Genomic DNA, 21,294 nt, shown 5'->3' with positions numbered 1-21,294 from the left:
GAAAATTTTTTTTTTAGTTTTTTGTAACTTTTTCGAAAAATTTATTTAAATTTAGGAAATTTTTAACTTTTTCGAAAAAATGTTTTTTTTTAGTTTTTTTTAACTTTTTCGAAAAATTTTTGATTTTTCAATTTTGTATTCGAAATTTTGTAAAAATTTTAATACAATTTCAAAATTTTAATTTTCTACAAATTTAAATTTTTTAAAAATATTTTTTACTATTAAATGTCGTTTATAACTGAATTTGCTAGCATTAACTTGACGTACTCAGCTTTCAATCAACCCAAATATAGACACACTAGTAGCACTACACTCTCTGTTAGTGAGTACAGATAAAATTTAATTGGCACACAATCCTTACAATACTTAATTTTAATTTACATATTATTTCAACTACAAAGGCCAACAAAAAATGTGTTACAACAGCAAATAAACTACGTATAAGACTAAACAATTGAGTGCGGCGCTAAAAGTGCTTAGCACTCAATTGTTTCAATGAATGGCCAACCGACTAACCGACTGCAGCCTATATTGTTAGGCAAACAATTCATTTGCGAGTAAATAATCAAACAAGCATTCGAGAGAGATGTGTGTGTATGTGTGTGTGTGTGCAACCAAACTTGCACTGCATTGTTTATAAACAGACTGACATTGTGGCAGATAAGCGACTGCGACAAGCGAAATTCTCCGCAACACACATACATACATGCACATTTATATGCAGAATTTTATGCACTCGCTTTGGCGCTCAAGCGACGACCTCAGTTGCACACAAAAGCTACTGATTAGCGGAATTTAACTATTTTGTAATACAATGAGTACGTAGGAAAGAATAGTGAGCATGAAATTAAATTGGCTTACGAATAATGGAAAATATATTAAGAGAATAAAATGTATATGTAATAAAATAAAATAATTTCTTTTGTGCAATTTTCGATTTTGCTCAAGAGAGCTAGCGCTGTTAGCGGCTGCCAACACATATTAATGTCGCAATTTCGTTTTATACCCCACCAAAAGCGTAATGAGGCAAGCAACAAATAGAAAATTGCCAACCACGCTATCAAAGAAATTAAATTTTGCATGAATTTCATTAAAATTATATAATATGATTTGCTACAAATTGTGTTGGCATTTGCAGCCAATAACTAGCCGCTAACAATTGCGAAACCGCAATGGCAAAGTATACAAAATATTTTTATTATAAGTTTAAAGCTATAATACCCTTCACAGCGGCATTTCTTTTAGCATAAAAGTGTAAAAAATATATTTATTTTGATTTCTATCAGCCAGTTTGTATGGCAGCTATATGCTTGAGTGGTCCGATCTGGACAATTTATATGAATATTGTAGCATTTTCTTGGGCAACAATCCATGCCAATTTTCGCGAAGATATCTTGTCAAATAAAAAAGTTTTCCATACAAAGACTTGATATATATCAGCAAGTTTATATGGCAACTATATCCTATATTGGCTCGATATTAATAATTTTTCAGCAGATTGTAGCGCTATTTTGGACCATTATGTGTGCCTAATTTCGCGAAGATATCTTGTCAAATAAAAAAGTTTTCCATACAAAGACTTGAATATATCAGCAAGTTTGTATGGTAACTATATCCTATATTGGTTCGATATCGACGATTCCGACAAATGTTCAGCTTTTTGGAGAGAAGTGCACGTACACGAAATTTTAGAACCATATTTTTAGCGTAAAAACTTTGCATACACATTTGTATACATTAATTGCGTATACGCCATGTGATACCACAGCGATTGCAGCAACGTGGCGTATACGTAACGCGCAATATTAGCAAGTCAATGGCACGCAGGCGGCTGATATTGCCAAAATGCGACAGTTGTGCTGGCAATACACATATATATAAATACACATTTAAAATATATATAATTTATACACACACACATATATGCATTTACTCATATAAGCAAACAATATTCATTCTACACGTTTTGGTCGCACTCATAGCATATGCGTGTCAGCCACTGCTGCGATTTAATTGAACACCAAATTCCAAAATTAAATAATCTATAAATTACGCACAGCTGTTACAAACTATAACAATAACAAAAACAGTAGTTGTCTACACTGCCGAGTGACACATTCTCACATATGTTTCTATGTGAATTAGTTGTTGTTGGCTGGATAGTGGAGCGTGTTTCCAGATATGAAGCAGCTGTTTATGCACAACCAGACTACTATAGTGTTTGCAAACAAAAAATCACCGCTACACAAATTTCATATACGCGCTCCTAACAGCTTTTACGCCGCATATAAAAGTGTTGCTCATAATATTAAGTAAATAATCAAAGCGCAAATAATAAAAGCTTACACCTCACTTGATTTGCCACAGTTAATGAAATATTTGCTGCACATATTTCTATGTCTTATCACGCAAGACTGAGCAGTTGTGAGACTCCCAAGCGTATTTTAATATTAATTAAGTGTTATGCGTGCAACTCAAGTGCTTTATTAATCAGAAATAATGTAAACCAATCGTGCAAAAATGGCTGGAAACTTATGTCTAAACATTTGTTTTTACATAATGTTAAGTAAATTTTTTTTTTTACGGATTTTACGATTTCGTGAAGATATCTTGTCAAATAAAAGAGTTTTTTCCTATAAGAACTCGATTTTGATCGGTCAGTTTGTATGACAGCTATATGCTATAGTAGTCCGATCTGAACAGTTTTAAACAATAATCGTTGCAGAATTTCGTGCAGATCACTTGTCAAATAAAAAAGTTTTCCACACAAGAACTTGATTTTGTTCGATCAGTTTGTATGGCAGTTATATGTTATAGTGCACCCATATCGGCGGCTCCAACAAAAACAATATATTATATATACACTTAGTTTGGGCGTTTTTATAGAAATAACAAACCTTTTCAGGCATATTTTCATATAAATGTGATTTGTGTCAAAGTATTAAAAATATACCACACATAAATCCTTACGTCTGAGGCGTCTACAAATAAAATCGGTATACGTGTATTTATTTGCTTTTTTTATTTCATTTCAATAATTAGAGTGAATGTGTTGAATATTTTTAAGAATTTAAATCTCTTGAAAAGAAAGTTACAGGTTTTTATACCCTAACTTCAATCTCTCGAATGTATATCTCTCTTGTAAATACCAGTAATCAGCTACAAAATAGCTGCTTTTGCTTTGAAAATATTTTCATGTCTTCGAAGAAATATATCTAGGCATCACATATTACTATCAAAACCTTTTAAAAATGTAGTTTAGAAATAGGTTGACCGTAGCGCCATCTATGTGCTAAACACGCACACACATTTCGCTGATTAATAACATACATGTTTTATAAAATACCTGATTTTGCTTTGAAATTTATAACTAGCCATAGAAAAAATATGTCTAGTCATAAAATATTGTTTTCAAAATCTTTTAAAATACATATTGTAGACAGCAAGCGACTGCAGCACCACCTGTGGTATCAATCTACAGTCTACACACATACGAACCGCTTAGTAAGGCATAAACTCATATTGCACAAAATTTCGCACTAAAAGCGACTTTTAGTGTAAATTAATTATAAGCGCCATCTGTCGGATTTTTTCAAGTTTTTACGCCATTTACATACATACTTTTCTGCATGCTATAAAGACCAGATACTAAACGGTATACACGAAACAATAAATTTTAAAGTCATCTATGATTTTTGGAACAATTTTTCGATTTCATCCCTGCTCGACTAGTGCATATATAGAAATCCCAGGTCAATTCAAATCTGCAAGATACAAAAATATTTGCCCATAAGCTCGCTTGCATATAAAATTACGCACCTATGTCGCATAAGTGCTTTCATTTCCGGTGCTCGCTCGGTTTCTCTCTATATTTCCTGCTCTTTCTCCTGATACTATAACATCTTCTCCACACTCTGCTGTCATCCACTTCATTTACACAGCACAATTCACTCTAATTGCATTTGTGATTTTGTTGGCTTATAATTGTCCAAATGCACCGCTGTTTACGCTACTTAACGGTAAATAGCATTTACCGTTAGGGAATTCAAAGCAACAGCAGTAAATTACAATTACCTATGCACGCTATTTGTACATGTGCGGCAGCAGCAACAACAAAATTAAAACTAACTACTACCAGAAAGCAACGGAATTGCAACATAACGTAACTCTAATTGCTGCAACACAGGATATATTACATTTTTCATGGCCCCACGACCTGGCACTTAATTGCTCCATTTTTTTTTTTTTTTTTTTGGAGTTTTCTGGCATTGTTTTTTTGATGTAAAAATAAATCGTAAATTGTATGCAGTTAACTTTGTTGGCAACCAAAAACAATTCAATTTTATTTTTCATTATTTTTGCTCTCTTTCTTTCGCAAATTGCAGTTAAGTTGCAAGCGTTGCAAGTTCTGCTTCCGCCAGCAAACTGATTTATTGTGCATATGCAAGTGCATTATGTTAATTTATATGCTCTGACATATATATGTATGTGTGTGCGTGCGTATTATTTGCAAGTGTGTATGTATATAATTTGCAAATGTGTGCGTATAAACGCAGTACATGCCATTGTTTGTTGCAATTTATTTAGCGTACATAGTACATAGTTGAAAACTTGTTGAAATGTGCTGGTATTTCATTTACATATCAATTAATTTGTTGTTGTAAGGAAGTGTTGCAAGACACTAAGAATATATTTCTCAGTTGTTTTGTTTGTGCAGTATTATCTAAATGCAGTAGTGTGACAGCTCTGTAAAAGCGTGTGCTATTAGAGTGTTCAAAGATGACGGATATTAATTATTGAACCAAATTTTTATATTTCGCACGCCTCAATTGTAAATTTGTTTAATTTTTATAAAGGTGGCAACCTTATTCAAACTGTATTTATTCTTAAATTATTCCAAGATATACATTTTACTAAATTTTTCGAAAAATTTACATCCGCTATTTAATTTCAATTAACTGCGTTACGAAAAGGTGGCAACCATATTTAACAATATTTTTTCCTTAAACTGTTCCAAATTATTCATTTGATTAAACTTTCTGAATAACCTACATACTATTTTCAATTTTCTTTAAATGCGTTTCGAAAAGCTGGCAACTCCATCTGTGCACATATTTCTTCATAAAAACGTATTTATAAAAATATAAAGATTTTTCAATACTGGAAATTTAGCAAACCAGATTAATTTGTCCAATAAAAAAAAAATTTGTTTTTGATAAATGGCAACCCTATATCAAATAATAAAAAAGAAAGTCTAAATAGCCTAGTCTTAATTGAAGTATCTGCATACTATATAAAATATCTGCGGCCCTAAATTTTTTTTTTTAAATACATATACATGCTTATGTATGTTGGGAAAAAGTTGGCAACTCTATTTATAGCGTTTGCAAGGAAAATATTTAAAACCTTTAAAGCACATTTTATGCTTTATATTTTCAATTAAAAAATTATTTATAAATTTTTTTTTAACATTAATATTTTTTATGAATACGTGGCAACTTTGCTGAGAAGTATATCTACCAATTTATTTTCTAAATAAGTCTTATTAAAAACCCATGTTGAAATAAATAAGTCTTTTTAAAAGCCATGGTTGAATATATTTAATTATTTGAATTTCATAAAAAGTTGGCAACTCTATTTACTGTTTTTGCTAGGAAAATATTTAAAAGCTACGTTTCAATTATTTTTCTTATAATATTTCAATTTTTATGCAAAAATAATTTTGATAATTTTTCTATTATTATTTTCTTTTTTTGTGCATAAGTGGCAACACTGCTCAGTAGTATATCTGCCAAATAATTTTCTAAGCAAGTTATATTAAAAACTATGTTTGAAATATATTTATTAGCTTTAAAAATTATTATTTTTTATTAATTTATATGTAGTTGGCAACTCTACATGCATATATGGCACCTTAAATATGTTCATAACTAATATATTATGCCTCAATTGCTAATATTTTATATCCATTTCATTGCACATTTACATTAGTTTTACACGAAATTCGATTTGCCGGAAGTGCATTACACATTATTACAAATCAACAACAACAAAACATCACAGATATCCTTTTCGTTCACAAATACCAAATTAAATTTTCCAAATGCACGCATCTGATATCGGAAGTTAAAATATGCTGTTATTGAATATTAGCAATTATTTGCATATTTTATATAATAAACAGTTTGCACTGACAAATACAAAATGCGAATAACAGTAAATAAACGCTGTTTAATGTTGTTGCAGCATACTGGGCGTGCTTATTATTTTGTAATGCATATTTCGAATTCATAAAATTATTGGCTTTACAAGCGTTAATTATGCCAGGCCGTATGCTCTATTTAATATCCACTAGATAAATGCGGTTTATTAATATCCTTTGGAAATAACAATTAATATTTATTGCATGTATACATTCAAATAGAGGTATCTGGGTTAGGTAATTAGTATATACACTCCTTTTTGGTGATGAATTTGGTAAACGCTTTGTTGGAAAACTAATTTATTTTGATATTCACACCATTCTACATATAAAATTTATAAAATAGTATTAAATATAAATATGCTTATGGACACCATAATTAATTTGACTGATTTATCCTCATTATAGTGCGAAAATGTCTCAACCGCCTTACAATCACAGTTAATTTTCTTAAAATAAAAAAATTTCTAAACAATTTACGAAGAAAAAATTTGCAGGTATTTTTGCAAAACATATTTAATCTTTTGGAATAGTCTAAATATTGAAAAAAATATGCGAACGACAAAAAAAGATATTACTGAAAATTCTTTAAAATCTTTTGGTGACTAGATTTTCATATGTTTACACCGTACATATGTAAAAAAATTTTTTAGAGTGAACCAAACACATCAGCACGCATATTAATAAATTGAAGCATACTTTTTTGGGCAGAAAATTTTTTCTAGCGATTATTTCACACCAAATTAATAAATTTTGAAATTGATAAATAAATCACTATTTTCATTTATTTTTTATATAAAAAGGCACCAATTTTTTCAAATTAAAGTTCTAAAAAAAATTTAGAATTGCAAAAAAAATGTCAAAAAACAACAATTTAAAAAAATTTTACTAAAAGAAGTTCTGAAAAAATATTTTTTATTATAATTTTCCCAAAAATAAATCCAAAACTAAGTATTTAAAAACGCGTTCTAACAAAATTTATTTTTCCAAAAAATTTTTAGTTATTAATGATTTGCAAAAAAAACTACATAAAAAACCGTTTTCTAAAGAAAGAAATTTCTAAAAACAAAAAAAAGCTTTGAAAAAACAGGTTTGCGCGTTTTGAATTTCCTTTTTCAACTACTTAAATTTAAAATTTTACAAAAAACAAAATTTCATCCAAAAAAATTAAAAAGAAAGCCTTAAAACACTGCAAAAAAATTTAATTTTCCCAAAAAAAATTTTTAGATTTGTATGATTTAAAAAGAAACTTCATAAAAAAATTAAATTATATTTTTCGCAAAAAAATATAAATAAAAAATTTTCTAAAACCAAGAAAAATAAAAAAATCTTTATTCTTTATGAATCTCTTTTTCAAACATTTAAATTTCTTGGTATGCTGAAAAAAGTTCTGCTGACTACCTTCAACTCAATTTGTAGCTTATTTGTTCACGAATCAAGAAGGGTCTGCACAAACTACTATGAATTCATTTTTTATAACTTTTTTGCCGCTGTACGCTTGTAATCAACTAAAACCACACAAGCAGCTACCAAGTAGCAGTCCATTATTTTAGCTACACGCCACTTGATTCGCGACATAGCGGTAAAAACGAACAAAAACAACTGGCTAGCAGCACGGAAAATTTTTCACATGTGAGAATGTGAATTTTTGCTGTGCCAACACCTCAGTAAATCTACTTACTTTTTAGTGTGTAAACACATACGCATATTTAACAAAAACCAAACAGGTGGCAACACTCTAACAATTTTATGCGACTGAAAAATGCGAGTGCTGAACTTTTTGTAAACAAAACAAAAACGGCATAAATAAATGCATTTATAATAAAGTCTGACAAAGGAAAGGCAACATACACACACACATACACATTTGCTTAATTCTACAAACGCAACCTTTAAAAGGATTAGAAGCAACCACAAAAACCAGGTGCCAGCGACATTGTCGAGCCACAGGCGGTTTTATGCTACACAAACACACACACACACGCGCTTGAATAAGATAGTCGCGCTGCATTAGTGAAGTCTGAAACACATATGCGTTTATGTGTGTGTATGTGTATGGCGCTTACATTAATATTTAGTTGACATTCTTGCCAAGAAATGCATTGTGCGCGTATGAGACAACTCTCTTTTGTGTGTGCGTTTTTGTTTTTTTTTTTTGTTGTACAAAAACACTGCATAATGCCACTGTTTGCGCCGTAAAATATGCAAAGCAAATGCAAAAGCGTGTAAATACCGCGCGCCAGCTAGATAAGCGAACGCCAAAACATCCCGACAACATGTGTATTAGTGTTGGTGCTGCAAAGTAACGAGCATTATAAATAAAAAAACAACAACAACAACAAACCAAAAAGTATAGGGAATAGTGTGCGCCTGTGCTTTATGCCAGCAAGGAAGCGGAAGCATTGCACAACGGGATGCGTGCTACAGGCGTGTGGAGCATGGCAGGATGCAACAAAGGATATGCCACCAAATGTTGCAAGCACACAATATGTGTGCGGAAAGCAGCAGCTGTAAGTGTGTCTGTTTGTGCGTACGAGTTAGTAATATATTAAAGTTCATAACAAAGGCTGGTGAAAAAACCGTCAAACACACAGATAACGGTAGCAAAGATTATGCACAAATTGCATTGGCACAACAAAGCAGGATAAAAGTGGGAAAACAGATAATGGTGATAACGGTGGGTTGGTGAAAAAAAGCGGCAGAAAATGTATATATGTGTGAGAGAAAACTATCAAAAATATATAGAGAATAGGAGTTTTTCGAGGAAAGCGGATATTCGTAGGAAACTGTTAGAGTATTTAGATGTTAGCCGCTATTTTATGCCAATATAAAGCTGACGAATTAAGTTAATGTCAATTATTAGCGCAAAGAATGGTTGAAAACTAAACTAGAATTGTTTTTTTAGTTATAATAACTATTAGAAATTCACATAAAATCTACCTTTGCTGTCTTAAATCAACCTGTTATCTATATATTTATATATATATATAATAATAATATATACTTTTTTATTTTTTTTTATAAAATATAATTTTTTTAAGATATGCTCATAATGGAAATCCCCGATTTCCCCTCAAAAAAACCCTGGCTGATCCAACACCCGTGTTTCATCAGTTCTTTCACTTAAAACTCCTTTTTGGGGATTGAACTTTTGTGGTTTTAAGCTTCTGCCTCGCATAAGCTGCCTTTCTATTTCAATTATAATAGAGTTTTATTTTTAAATTATCTACTAAAAGATGATTCACACTTCTACTACATATAAATGACATAAAACGTCAAAAATCAATGCCTACATTTGGGCGCATTGATCAAATTGTCTTATTTAGCTTTGAAACCAAATTTCGAATTGTATAAAAAGTAAATTTTAGTATGTGTAAGATAAAAAATTAATATATTATACATATTTTCCAAAAATATATTGTTTTAAATTTTACTACCTCTAAATTTCAATAAATCATCCAAAATCAATGCCTACATTGAGGCGCAATAATAAAATATATTCATTGAGCCAAGACACATATTTCGACTTGCGCAAAAGGTAAATTTCAGAATGTATAAAATTTAATATAATATATTTTATTGAACTTTTATATAGAAAAAGCAACATATTGAGCCAAAAAATATTTTAAAAATATTTATTGACTATCTTTGCACATTTTGCAAATGATTTTCACGGTTACACTTGAAATTTTCAACGCGAATGTGTTAGAAAAATTAATTTTCATATTTGATAATCACTTACCTATAACAAAATCTAATCACAAAGTATAATTTTAAATTTCTCTCTTAAATCTAAAATGCTTCTACTTAATTTCTCAGTGCACCATTAACAACTTTATGGCCAGCGCTCTAAAGCTTACACTCAAGCACTTCATAACAATTTTCAACAGCCAATGCATTAGCACTAATTTTGCTACACAAAAAAGCGAAGAACAAAAGCAAATTTTAACTCACAAAAATTGCATACTTACGCGCTGTCACGTAAACGTAAAGTAGAAGCGGTACCACGCCACTTTCAAAGTGCCACACGCACCTGAAGCGTCACTTGGTACACAGCTGTTCTAGCTGTCATATTTTTTGCACTCAAACTTCGCGCTTGTTGTCCAAGTTGTTGCGTTGGCCCGTCAGGCAATACGCCTGCAGCGCAGATAACACGCTAAGTGAGTTAGTGTAGTGTAAGCCTTTGGCGCAAGAAACCGTTGCGGTAAACTTTTCACGTTTGTATTTTCATATTTTTTGTATAGTAACTTTTTTTATTGTTGAGTTTTTAGTTGGTATACGCTCGGCAAACTTTGCCGTTTGTCACATGACGGAAGTACGCACACAAAATTCTCGCACATTACTCATACGCCATGGTGTGTTGATGCTATTACTTTAGACTGTGCCATATGTCGCGCATTAATGTAGTTGAGCGGAAATTTTTAATTCTTTTTGTGATTGTTTTGTTGTGAAAATGTGTGTGTTTTCGTTGCAAGAGTTACGCAACAGAGTTGGTTAGAGTTTTTGTGCTGATTGTTTGACAAACTACTTAACGAGCTTGAAAAAATATTTTTTTTTATAAATAAAGAATATAGCGGCTATTAAGAGTTTGCATTTCATATTAGTACTGAAAAAAAAATTTCAAAAGTTATAGAAACTTAATTTATAATTTTTTTTTTATTTGGTTTTTTTTCTAAACACGATACCTGTTTTCTATTTGCAAAATTTTGCTATTAATTAAATTTATATATTTTATATAATATATTTTCTATACAAAATTTTATATTTTTTTATGTAATTTTTTTTTGTAGAAAAATATTTTTGAAAGAAAATATCTGATTAGTAACACTAACACCACTTTTACACAAAAAGCACACATTTAAAAAAAAATTTCTTCTATATTTGTTTTAATATTTTTGTTAAAACGACTACTTTTTTGAAACAATGTGTGAAAGGTTTGCCTTTTTCATGTTCACCAAAATTATTTGAATATTTTTTTTTAAATTAAAACATTTCTGAAAATTTTTGATACGCAACAAAAAATGTTCACAATGGTTTTGCAAAACAAATTGGCAACGCTATTTATTCAAAAAACTTACGTTTTAAGTTGCTTTTTTTTCAAAAAAAATTTTTTTTAACTTAAAATTTTGGCGTAAACGAGATATTATAACAACACTGTTTGACAGATGAGTTCAAATTACGTGAAACTCATTCATCCGCCTGAAAGTTCATTATTATAGCAACACTGATTGACAGATGAGTTCAAATTACGTGAAACTCATTCATCCGCCCGAAAATATGCTTCAATAATCGATATACGACTTACAATCAATATTGTTTTTTTTTTAGAAATAAGTTTAGATTAGCAACACACTACGCAATAATTGTTTGATGATCTTCTTGAAATTATTACATCCGCCAGAAAGTATGCTTCAATTTTCTATTTGCTACTTAAGTTTAATAAACTTTTTGCAAAAAAAAATTTAGATTGATTTTAGAGTTGTAGGCATTAAAAACTTGATATTCTAAACTGTGCTCAAAATTTGTTTTTACCACTTTAAAATTATGATTTTTTGCAAAAGTAAAGGGTTATATTGACAGCGCTACTTGCTTAGTAAACAAAATATATAAGAAACTCACACCAATTCGATTTAAATGCAATAAAAACTTGCGAATCTACTTAAAATTAGTGTAGTGTATCAGCCAAAAAGTATGCTTCAATTTTAAATATTTACTTATATCCGTAACCCGCTTTGTCAGTAGTGCATTCCAAAAATTATTTTGCATAATATTTACACTCTCCGTCCACACACCACACTCGCCAAAGTGCAGTCACATCAGCTACATATAATTTTCACACGCCATAAATACAAATAACCACTAACCTACTGCCGCCGGTGCACTTCTACAATTTTAAATTGCACCCAAATAATATTTGCTGCCAAACAAAACAGGAAAGCCATATTTGCGCACACCTGTGACACCTGCAACTAAAACTTTTTGCCACATTGTAACCACACCAAGCAGCAATACATTGCTGCCGTAAAAGCGAAAAGCTGTCAGCGTGCCCAAATTGTATTGAGCTGCTGTTAGTTGTGGCGTTAAAAACACGCAGCTGTCTGCTAAGTGTGAAAATACAAAAATAATATGAAATAAAAGTTATTTTTATACCCTGCATAGGGTAGCTTAAGTTTGTCACGAAGTTTTTAACATCCAGAAGGAAACGTCGGAGTTCCTTTGAACGTTTAATATCAAGTATTTGTATGGTAATTTATTTGACAAGATATCTTCACGACATTTGGCATGGCTTATTGCTGAAGCCAACTCTACGATTTCCGCAGAAATTGTGCAGATCGGTCCACTATACCATGTAGGTGCGATATAAAGTGAACGTTCAAAATCAAGTCATTGTATGGAAATCTTTTTTATTTGTTGAGATATCTTCACGACATTTGGCATGGATTATTTTCTAAGGCAATGCTACGATATCTGAAATAATTTTTCAGATCGGTCCACTATAGCATATAGCTGCCATACAAACTGAACGATCCAAATCAAGTCATTGTATGCAACGTTTTTTATTTGACAGAAAATCTTCACGATATATGGCGTGAATTATTGCTGAAGGCAACTCTGCAATATCCGGAGAAATTGTGCAGATCGGTCCATTATAGCATATAGCTACCATACAAACTGACCGACAAAAATAAAGTTCTTGTATGGAAACTTAATCTTTTTTATATGTGAAGGGTATTATAGCTTCGCTACAACAAAAGTTTATGGTTTTTCTTATTTTGTATTTGAAAAAAGTCTGCTAAAAAAATACATGGACGCTTATTGGCAATCAAAAGTTCGTGCGCCACTGTTTCCATATGTTGGCAAAGTTGAGTTTGATGTATTTGCCGCTTACCACACCACAACTACATGTGAATTTACTTAAAAGTACCGCAAATAAGTGTGTGTGTGTGTGTGGGTTTGAGTGTATACATGTAGCTGTGTGTATATATGTATGTATATGACTTATATTTGTATGTGTGCTTGTTATATAAGTTTGTTTTTGGTTATGTATGTGTGTGCGCCTGTTATATGTGTGTATTTGTGTTAGCTTCTAGCATTTGTTTATGCAATTTCGCTTGCCAGCTTGTTGTGACCAAATGCTGTCGCATTTTGTATATATGTGTGTGATAAACATGTACTTTCTATGCATGTGTGTGTGTGTGTAATAACCTACCTTGCTGCATTTAAAATTATGACTAAGTGCATGTTTGTCTGGAGAATATAAAGAAAACTTTGCTTTAATTGCTTTTGCGACTCGACAGCACGACGAAACTCATATAAGCCGTTATCACTTACAAGCATATGCCACTAACACACACGCACATACTTCCATATGCTTATGCTTTATGAAAATTTCAATATGGCTGCTTACATTTCCGTGACCGCCCGCGCTGCTTGCGCTCGTGCTTCAAACTTCAATACTTTGCTTTGCCAAAGTCAATGTAGTTGGTACGAAAGCCAAAAATTAATTAAACTTTAACGCAGTTGCGGTAAAAAGCAGATGAAGACAAGACTTGCGGCTTGACAAGCGCAGCGAGGACACGGCTAAACTTCATGGCACATTTATACGTATATATATATATGTGTGTGTGGGTGTAAGTGATTTGTAGGCAGCCAAGCAATAAAAAGCGCAAAGCTGCATTAGCCAAACAACAAAAAAAAAAAAGCCAAAACCCGTAACGTCGCTTGTAAAATATTAATCAACGAATGAAAAGTAAGCTTTTGACTTGTCAGTGTTACTATGAAAGCAGCGTGCAATGGAAGGGGGCAGGCTTGTGTGTGGCAATCTTATCAAAAAGCCGCTGGCAATTGGCTTAGTTTCTTTATGTATGTTGAGACTTTGTATAGTGGCTTCCAAGAGTTTTTTTCACATATTTACAAAATTGTAGAAAAATCTTCTAAATGTGTAGAGCATAAGACACTTACAAGGTTGCACGGCTGCAGAAAACATTTGCAATACAAATACATAGAGATAAAACAAAATAAAAATTGCTTAAAATTAAGGTTCTGTTCAAAATATGCACTTACACCGATTTTCTTGCATACTTTTAGGCTATTTTTTTTTTATTATATTGCAAGATAGCCTGTCCACCAAAGCCGCTTCTTATGCAATTTCGAAGACTATATATCATATTAAAAATTTTTAGAGTCACACTACCTTTTAACTACTGCCTTTAATGCATTTGCTGTGAATCAAGCATTTTTTCGAGTCCTCATTTTTTGTATGTCATAGTGAAATTTTTTCGGCTACATTACTTGTTAATATAAAATACCTTTAATGCATTTTATTGTGTAAATATTTTGATTTTACGTTCTTGAATATCTGCGAAGTAGTTTTTCAATGGATGAGTGAACTTGTCTACAGAAAACTGCTGTAGCTCAAACTTCTGTTCATGATAGATTAGGTATATATTTATGTTGTGCACTTTCACACATTTTCTTGCATACTTTTGGGATTAATGTTTTGAATTTAAAACGAGCAAGCGAACCAAAGCTGTTCCTATTGCAATTGAGAAAGTCTTCATTTCTAATATATTATTTCTAAACCTCATTATTTGGTAAGCAATGCATTTTCTTTCATTCTGTTGCATACATTTAGGCTGATTTTGCTTTTCCGCTAATTTGATGTGAACATGCCAAGAATTAGGATTTATAGCTATGTTTATGGCAATAATATTAAAACTTTTGAACCAAAATTTGTAGAAATTATAATTTTACCAAAATTCATAGCATTAATTTTTTAAATATGTATATTAACAAGTTTTAACGCACTGCGTTGTTTTTGGCGACGAATTTTGAAATTTTTTAGGTGGCTGCTGGTGTGTTTCGATCGAACTGCAATTGTGTATAATAAGACGCCTAAAGGTAGGCAATGGTATAAAAAAATTTAATAACCGGCCTATAATTATAATAGTGCTGTGACTTCAGCAGTTTTCACAGTGCTTGGGGACTAATCAATGATCTTGTGATAAGAAGCGGATAAGAATTTTTAACGTAGACTAAAGAAAATATTTCTTTGTTTTTTTTTTTAATATATTTTGTTTAAATATTATATTCTTTTAAAAGATTTAAAACTCTTTTAAAATTTGCTTTTTGAATTATTTGTATTTTTTTAAATTATTTGTAAATTTTTTTAAATATTTATAATATTAAAAATTTTTTTTTTAATTATATATTACATTTTTTTTTGAAATTATTTATTACATTTTTTTTTAAATTATTTATTACATTTTTTTAAAATTATTTATTAAATTTTTTTGAATTATTTATTACATTTTTTTAAAATTATTTATTACATTTTTTTAAAATTATTTATTACATTTTTTTTAATTATTTATTACATTTTTTTTTAAATTATTTATTACATTTTTTTAAATTATTTATTACATTTTTTTGAATTATTTATTACATTTTTTTTTTAATTATTCATTAAATTTTTTTTAAAATTATTTATTACATTTTTTTTAAAATTATTTATTAAATTTTTTTTTAATTATTTATTACATTTTTTTAAATTATTTATTACATTTTTTCTAAACTTATTTATTCGATTTTTTTTAAATTATTTATTACATTTTTTTGAATTATTTATTACATTTTTTTCATTGCTGGTAATTTTTCTATTCATTTTTTTTTTATCATTTTTAATTATTATATCATTTATATATAAGTAATATATTTTATTTGTATTATTTAAGTTTATAAACATGTTATTGCTCTCTGCTGAGCACTTCTCAACCACTCACACCATTTTAGCTATTCTAAACTCAAAAAGTGTAGCTTTCACATTGCCTCCGCACACATACACATGCATATGCTTTTGTACAACATTATAACGCATGTGCCAGCAATAAATTATATACATATATTGTACTTATTTGTCTAATAAGCTTTTACATAACTATTTACATACACCTGCGAGTATATATTACATAATTATATATTAACAAGCTCCTATCTAATAATAATAAATCATTAAATGTTGCATTTTTGTTTATTTTTCTCTTTCTTTTCTTCCTTATTTTTCATTGTCTCGTTTACTTGTTTGGAACTGTTGAAATGTGTTAATTTGCGTCCTGCATCAAACGCGCTAAACAAAAAACAACAAAAACAATAATATCATCCAACCAAATAACACGCACACAAATGGAAAACGCAAACAAAACTTAAAACAACAACATCAAATCATATATGAATATCGTTAAACAACAACAAATATATTTAATTAACAATTGAATTTGCATGAACCGAATGTTTAACGTAAATGTTTTTTTTTTTTTTTGTTTCATTGTTGAAAAATAATTATTGCACGCTAAATTAATAAATTAACAAATATTTATAAACAAAAAATATTTTTTAACTGTAAATTGAAACGCCTTTTGCTTGCTTTTGAATTCGAAACTTAACAACACAAATTTAACGCCAAAAAAATAAATCGCTTAAAAATTTACATAAACAAATGAAAAAAAAAAATCATATAAATAACAACAAAATACAACAACAAAAACACATATGCAAATAGTTGGCCTCATATCCACACCAACCAATTTTTGTCAATTTAAAGAGCCACCACTGTTGGGACCAGGCGCCGCCTTCCCACCATTTGGCGCAGCGGAATTCCATCCCACCACACCGGAAAATTGGAAGGGCGCCACCATACATCCGACCGGACTGATGAAGGAGCCAGCTGTAGTGCCGGGACGCAATGCACCGGTCACATTCGCTACACAGGCACAAGGACAGGTAAGTTCGAAATTGAGCATAATAACTAGACTATGTTGTTGTTTATATAGTAATATAAAATATACACGTGCGGCATGGCATATATGTATATGTGCTCATGTGTATTTGTGTATGTATATGTATGTGTATGTATTAATATTATTTTATTTAAAAACGTGCTGATGAATTTGTTAGTTATGCGCGTTGCGTATACGCTGTGGCGTACACAACCAGCTCGCGCACGCTGACGACATTTCCAGTGCTGTAGAAGCATAGCGGTAATTTAAATGCGCATATTTTTATAGCAAACGCATACACATACACATATACATGACAACTCACGTGAACAATATTTTATGCCTGTGTATGTATGTGTGCGTTTGCAATTAAATGCTTGCATTATTTTTATGCATTTCGCGTATATTTATGCATTATATATATCTACATACATATCTATTTACTATATAAATCTATATATTTAAATACATATCTATATGCTATATACATTTACATATGTAGTACATATATATCGATATATACTTACAATATATTCTCATCTGCTTAAACCGTAACTCTCTATCTCATATATACATATCTACGCTTACACGTTTTTTCTGTCTATAATACATATTTGTTATATAAATACTATGTACATACCATATACATACTATATACAGATTTTTTTCAAATAAACCCGTTGGCCGTTTGTAGTTTATATACATTTATGGATTTTAACTTTAGGACATTATACCTTCTCTCCAGGGTGCTGTCATGATGGTTTATGGCTTGGATCACGACACATCGAACACAGATAAATTATTCAATTTGGTCTGCTTATACGGCAATGTTGCAAGGGTAAGTCACCAATACAAAATACCACAACTATTCATTTTATTTAACTGCATATAAATAATGGTGCTGCAATTAATTGCCTTTGCCGATGAGTGAGTGCGTTGGATGAGAAATACAAAAACAAAATGCAAAAAAAAAAACATATATAACGCAAATGCAACAACAAAAAAATTCTATGTGTAGTTCATAGGTCAAGAACCACCAGAAAAAGTATTTATTTATTAACATAGTAACATTTTTTTTTTGGTAAAATTTAAAATATTATAAATCAAATACTAATAGGACTAAAGATTTTTTAGAAGGTAAAATAAACATTTTTTTTAATAAAAATATATTCACCAAATTAAATTCAATTTAGAATCAAATATTTATAAAAAAAATTTGTATACAAAATCCAAGTTAAAATATTTTACTTTCTATAAATTTTTTTTACCGAAAGTATAGATTGTAGTTATCATAAAATTAGTAATTATATTTTATAAACCCATCATTTATTTTAATTTTTTTTAATATTTTAGATAAGAAAAAATTATAGGTAATACTCAAAAAAACAAAAAATTTGTCTTCTATAATTTTTTTTTTAACGGAAATTTAAAGAAAATATATATATATTAATTATTTTATATACAAGTAAAATCAGCTTCTCGTCTTTTATATGATTTTTTTTTAATATTTTACGTAAGAACAAATGTTGAAACTACAAAAAAAATTCTTTGTCTTCTATAAAATTTGGTTTTACAAAAATTAAAAAAAAAAACAAGAAAAAATTTTAAGTTGGATTGCACTGAAACACCTTCACATTTGCCTTTTTTATAGCGTAAAAGGGTATAAAAATATATATTTTGATTTTAATCGTTCAATTTGTATGACAGCTATATGCTATATTAGTCCGATATGAACAATATCTTCACAGAGTGTAGCGATAACTGAGATAATAATCTGTGCTAAATTTCGTGACGATATCTTGTCAAATAAAAAAGTTTTTCCTACAAGGGCTCAATTCCGATCGTTCAGTTTCTATGGCAGTTATATGCTATAGTGAGTCGGTATCGCCGTTTCCGACTAATGAGCGGCTTCTTGCTGAGAAAAAGACGTGTGCAAAATTTCTGGTCGATATATTTTAAAAAAATGAGGTACTAATTCACGTATATACGTGACGGACAGACGGACATGGCTTAATCGACTCAGCTTGTCATGCTGATCATTCATATCATATATACTTTGTAATTCATAAAATAAAAGAGGGAATAGACATTATTTGACGGTTGTTATTAGATTTTTTATTTTAATATTAAAATTTTTCTTTCATTTTTCAAATTTACAATAAAAAAAATATGTTGCCTAGAATTAAAAATATTTCAAAATTTTACACTAGAAATTTATTTTTGAAAACAAATTTTTTTAACATATGAAATATTTTGTCTATTTTCAATGTTTTCGATCACTTTGCTGCTGTGTTAATAAAGTATTCTTTAAATTGGAGGAAAATATAATACAATTTTAAATAAATAAAATAATAAACATTAAAAAAATTAATTTATCAAAAAATTTTTTTGAAAATATTTTGTCTAAAAATTTCTATACAATTATGTTAATCAAATTTTGTTTAAAATGGGAGGAAAAATTTAATCATATTAGCAATAAATAAAAAATATATACATATGTATATATTTAAAGTTAATTTTTTTTTGTTTTAACGTTCGAAAATATTTTGTCCAGTAATGTTAAAAAAATTATTATATGTTAAAAAAATATTCTTTAATACATTTTTTATAGAAAACATTATTCTAAAAAAAATTTTTTTAAAATAAAAACTTATATTATATTTTTAAAAACTTATAATACTTTTTTTAACAATATTTTTATTAAAAATAAAACTCCTAAATTATTTTTATTAAAGGCTTTTTCATTAGCAGAGCTCAAATTTAAACCCAAAATACATTTCAACTGCATTAAGTTACCCTGGCGTATACGCAACCTCTTGCACATGCAAAAATTTCCTACATTTTGTTTAATAAAAAATGTATTAATAAATATTTCATAGAAAACAAATTTTAATATTCTAACAAAAATTTTTTTAAATAAAAACTTTGATTATATTTTTAATAGCTTATAATACTTTTATTAATAATATTTTTATTAAAAAGAAAACTTTTATATTATTTTTATTAAAGACTTTTACATTCGCAGCTAAAAAGATCTCAAATTCAAACCCAAAACACATTTCAACTGCATTAATCCGCACAATATGCCCACTAGTAGGCTGCCATGGCGTATACGCAACCTCTTGCACATGCAATGATTTCCTAAATTTTTGTGAAAAATCCACTCAACCGTTATACTACTAAACGCTTACTGTTGTATATTTTTAATATCCGCCTGAAGGGTATTTACATAACAATAGTTAGGCACTCGCAGGGCTATTACAACGACAACAAATTGCATTTGGATGCAGTTAAAGCAGTACATATGGGAAAAGTTCTCGTAAAAATGACAAAGTTTTGCCTGCGTGTATATATGTGGCTGTGCGTGTGTGCCCAGCTAGATTACACAATTTATAAGCTTACTTGTGTGTGTTTGTGCGTTTTGTCTGCCCGCATAAATAAATTCAGTACTCCGTTTGTTTGCACAACTCTTAGGACTTACTTTGTTTGAGTGTTGTATGGGAGCGCACACAAACACAATACAAACACATACAAAGAGGGAGTATATTTTTATATTATATATACCCGTATGTATATACCTCAATCAATATGCGTAAGCAGCGAGTATTAGCTTGCTTTCAAACTTTTTGTACGGCACACTTTGTGCGTCGGCTATCGATATAAATACATACATGTGTGTGTTAGTGCGCACATTTGTATGCAAAGTAGTTAGCTCGATTGTTCACATGAAGTTAAGGACGTCGGCCTTATCTATCGCAGCAACTAAACCAGTTGAATATTGTCGTACAACAATGGCAAAATAAATAGACACACACACACACACACCTACATGCGTGTATGTAAAATGAACACACATGTATTTACGTAAACTCTCCGATGTTGGCTAACAACTATTGTAAATTGTAAATATGCAGTTTAATGGAAATAAATTGAAAAAATCTGCAACGGTCATTTGCACTGGCATTTCAATAAATATTGGCAAATAAATAAGAGCGGACATGCCTGGCAGGTGAAATAAGGACGAAATGCACACACAAATACACACACTTAAGTATAAATGTGAAAAGCATTTATTTGCGCTGTGCAAATATGCATTTGTATTAGTTGCAACATACATATACACGCACACAATTATTTGCACTCATACTGTTGCTATTTTGCTCACATACACAGCTACATTGGTATATCGACAGTTTTATGCAATTTGGTAGGGAAATGCATAAATTTGCATTTTTCATTGTAAATCATGACTTGCTATTTTGCATTTAATAAAAATCTCTAACGTAAATGGATTTTGCTGAATTTTTCGCCCAGCTT

General features: G+C 29.8%; 1 protein-coding gene across 15 annotated transcripts in view; it reads left to right on the top strand.

Moving 5' to 3' along the window:
- The window catches only part of sm (heterogeneous nuclear ribonucleoprotein L), a 237,508-nt gene that overhangs the window by 199,767 nt on the left and 16,447 nt on the right, over positions 1–21,294 (top strand). For 9 of the 15 annotated variants that reach the window (XM_014229753.3, XM_036374927.2, XM_014229754.3 and 6 more), the window contains 2 exons: positions 16,761–16,981; positions 17,702–17,815. In XM_014229753.3, the coding sequence (XP_014085228.1) occupies positions 16,761–16,981; positions 17,702–17,815 (335 nt within the window). The remainder of the gene's footprint in view (positions 1–16,760; positions 16,982–17,701; positions 17,816–21,294) is intronic. The other 6 variants (XM_036374938.2, XM_036374932.2, XM_036374926.2 and 3 more) reach the window with 3 other exon arrangements.

This window comes from Bactrocera oleae, chromosome 4 (genome assembly GCF_042242935.1).
Source record: "Bactrocera oleae isolate idBacOlea1 chromosome 4, idBacOlea1, whole genome shotgun sequence".
Taxonomy (NCBI): Eukaryota; Metazoa; Arthropoda; class Insecta; order Diptera; family Tephritidae; genus Bactrocera; species Bactrocera oleae.
The sequence above is the reverse complement of the archived record's forward strand: the minus strand, read 5'-3'. Positions and strand labels throughout refer to the sequence as shown.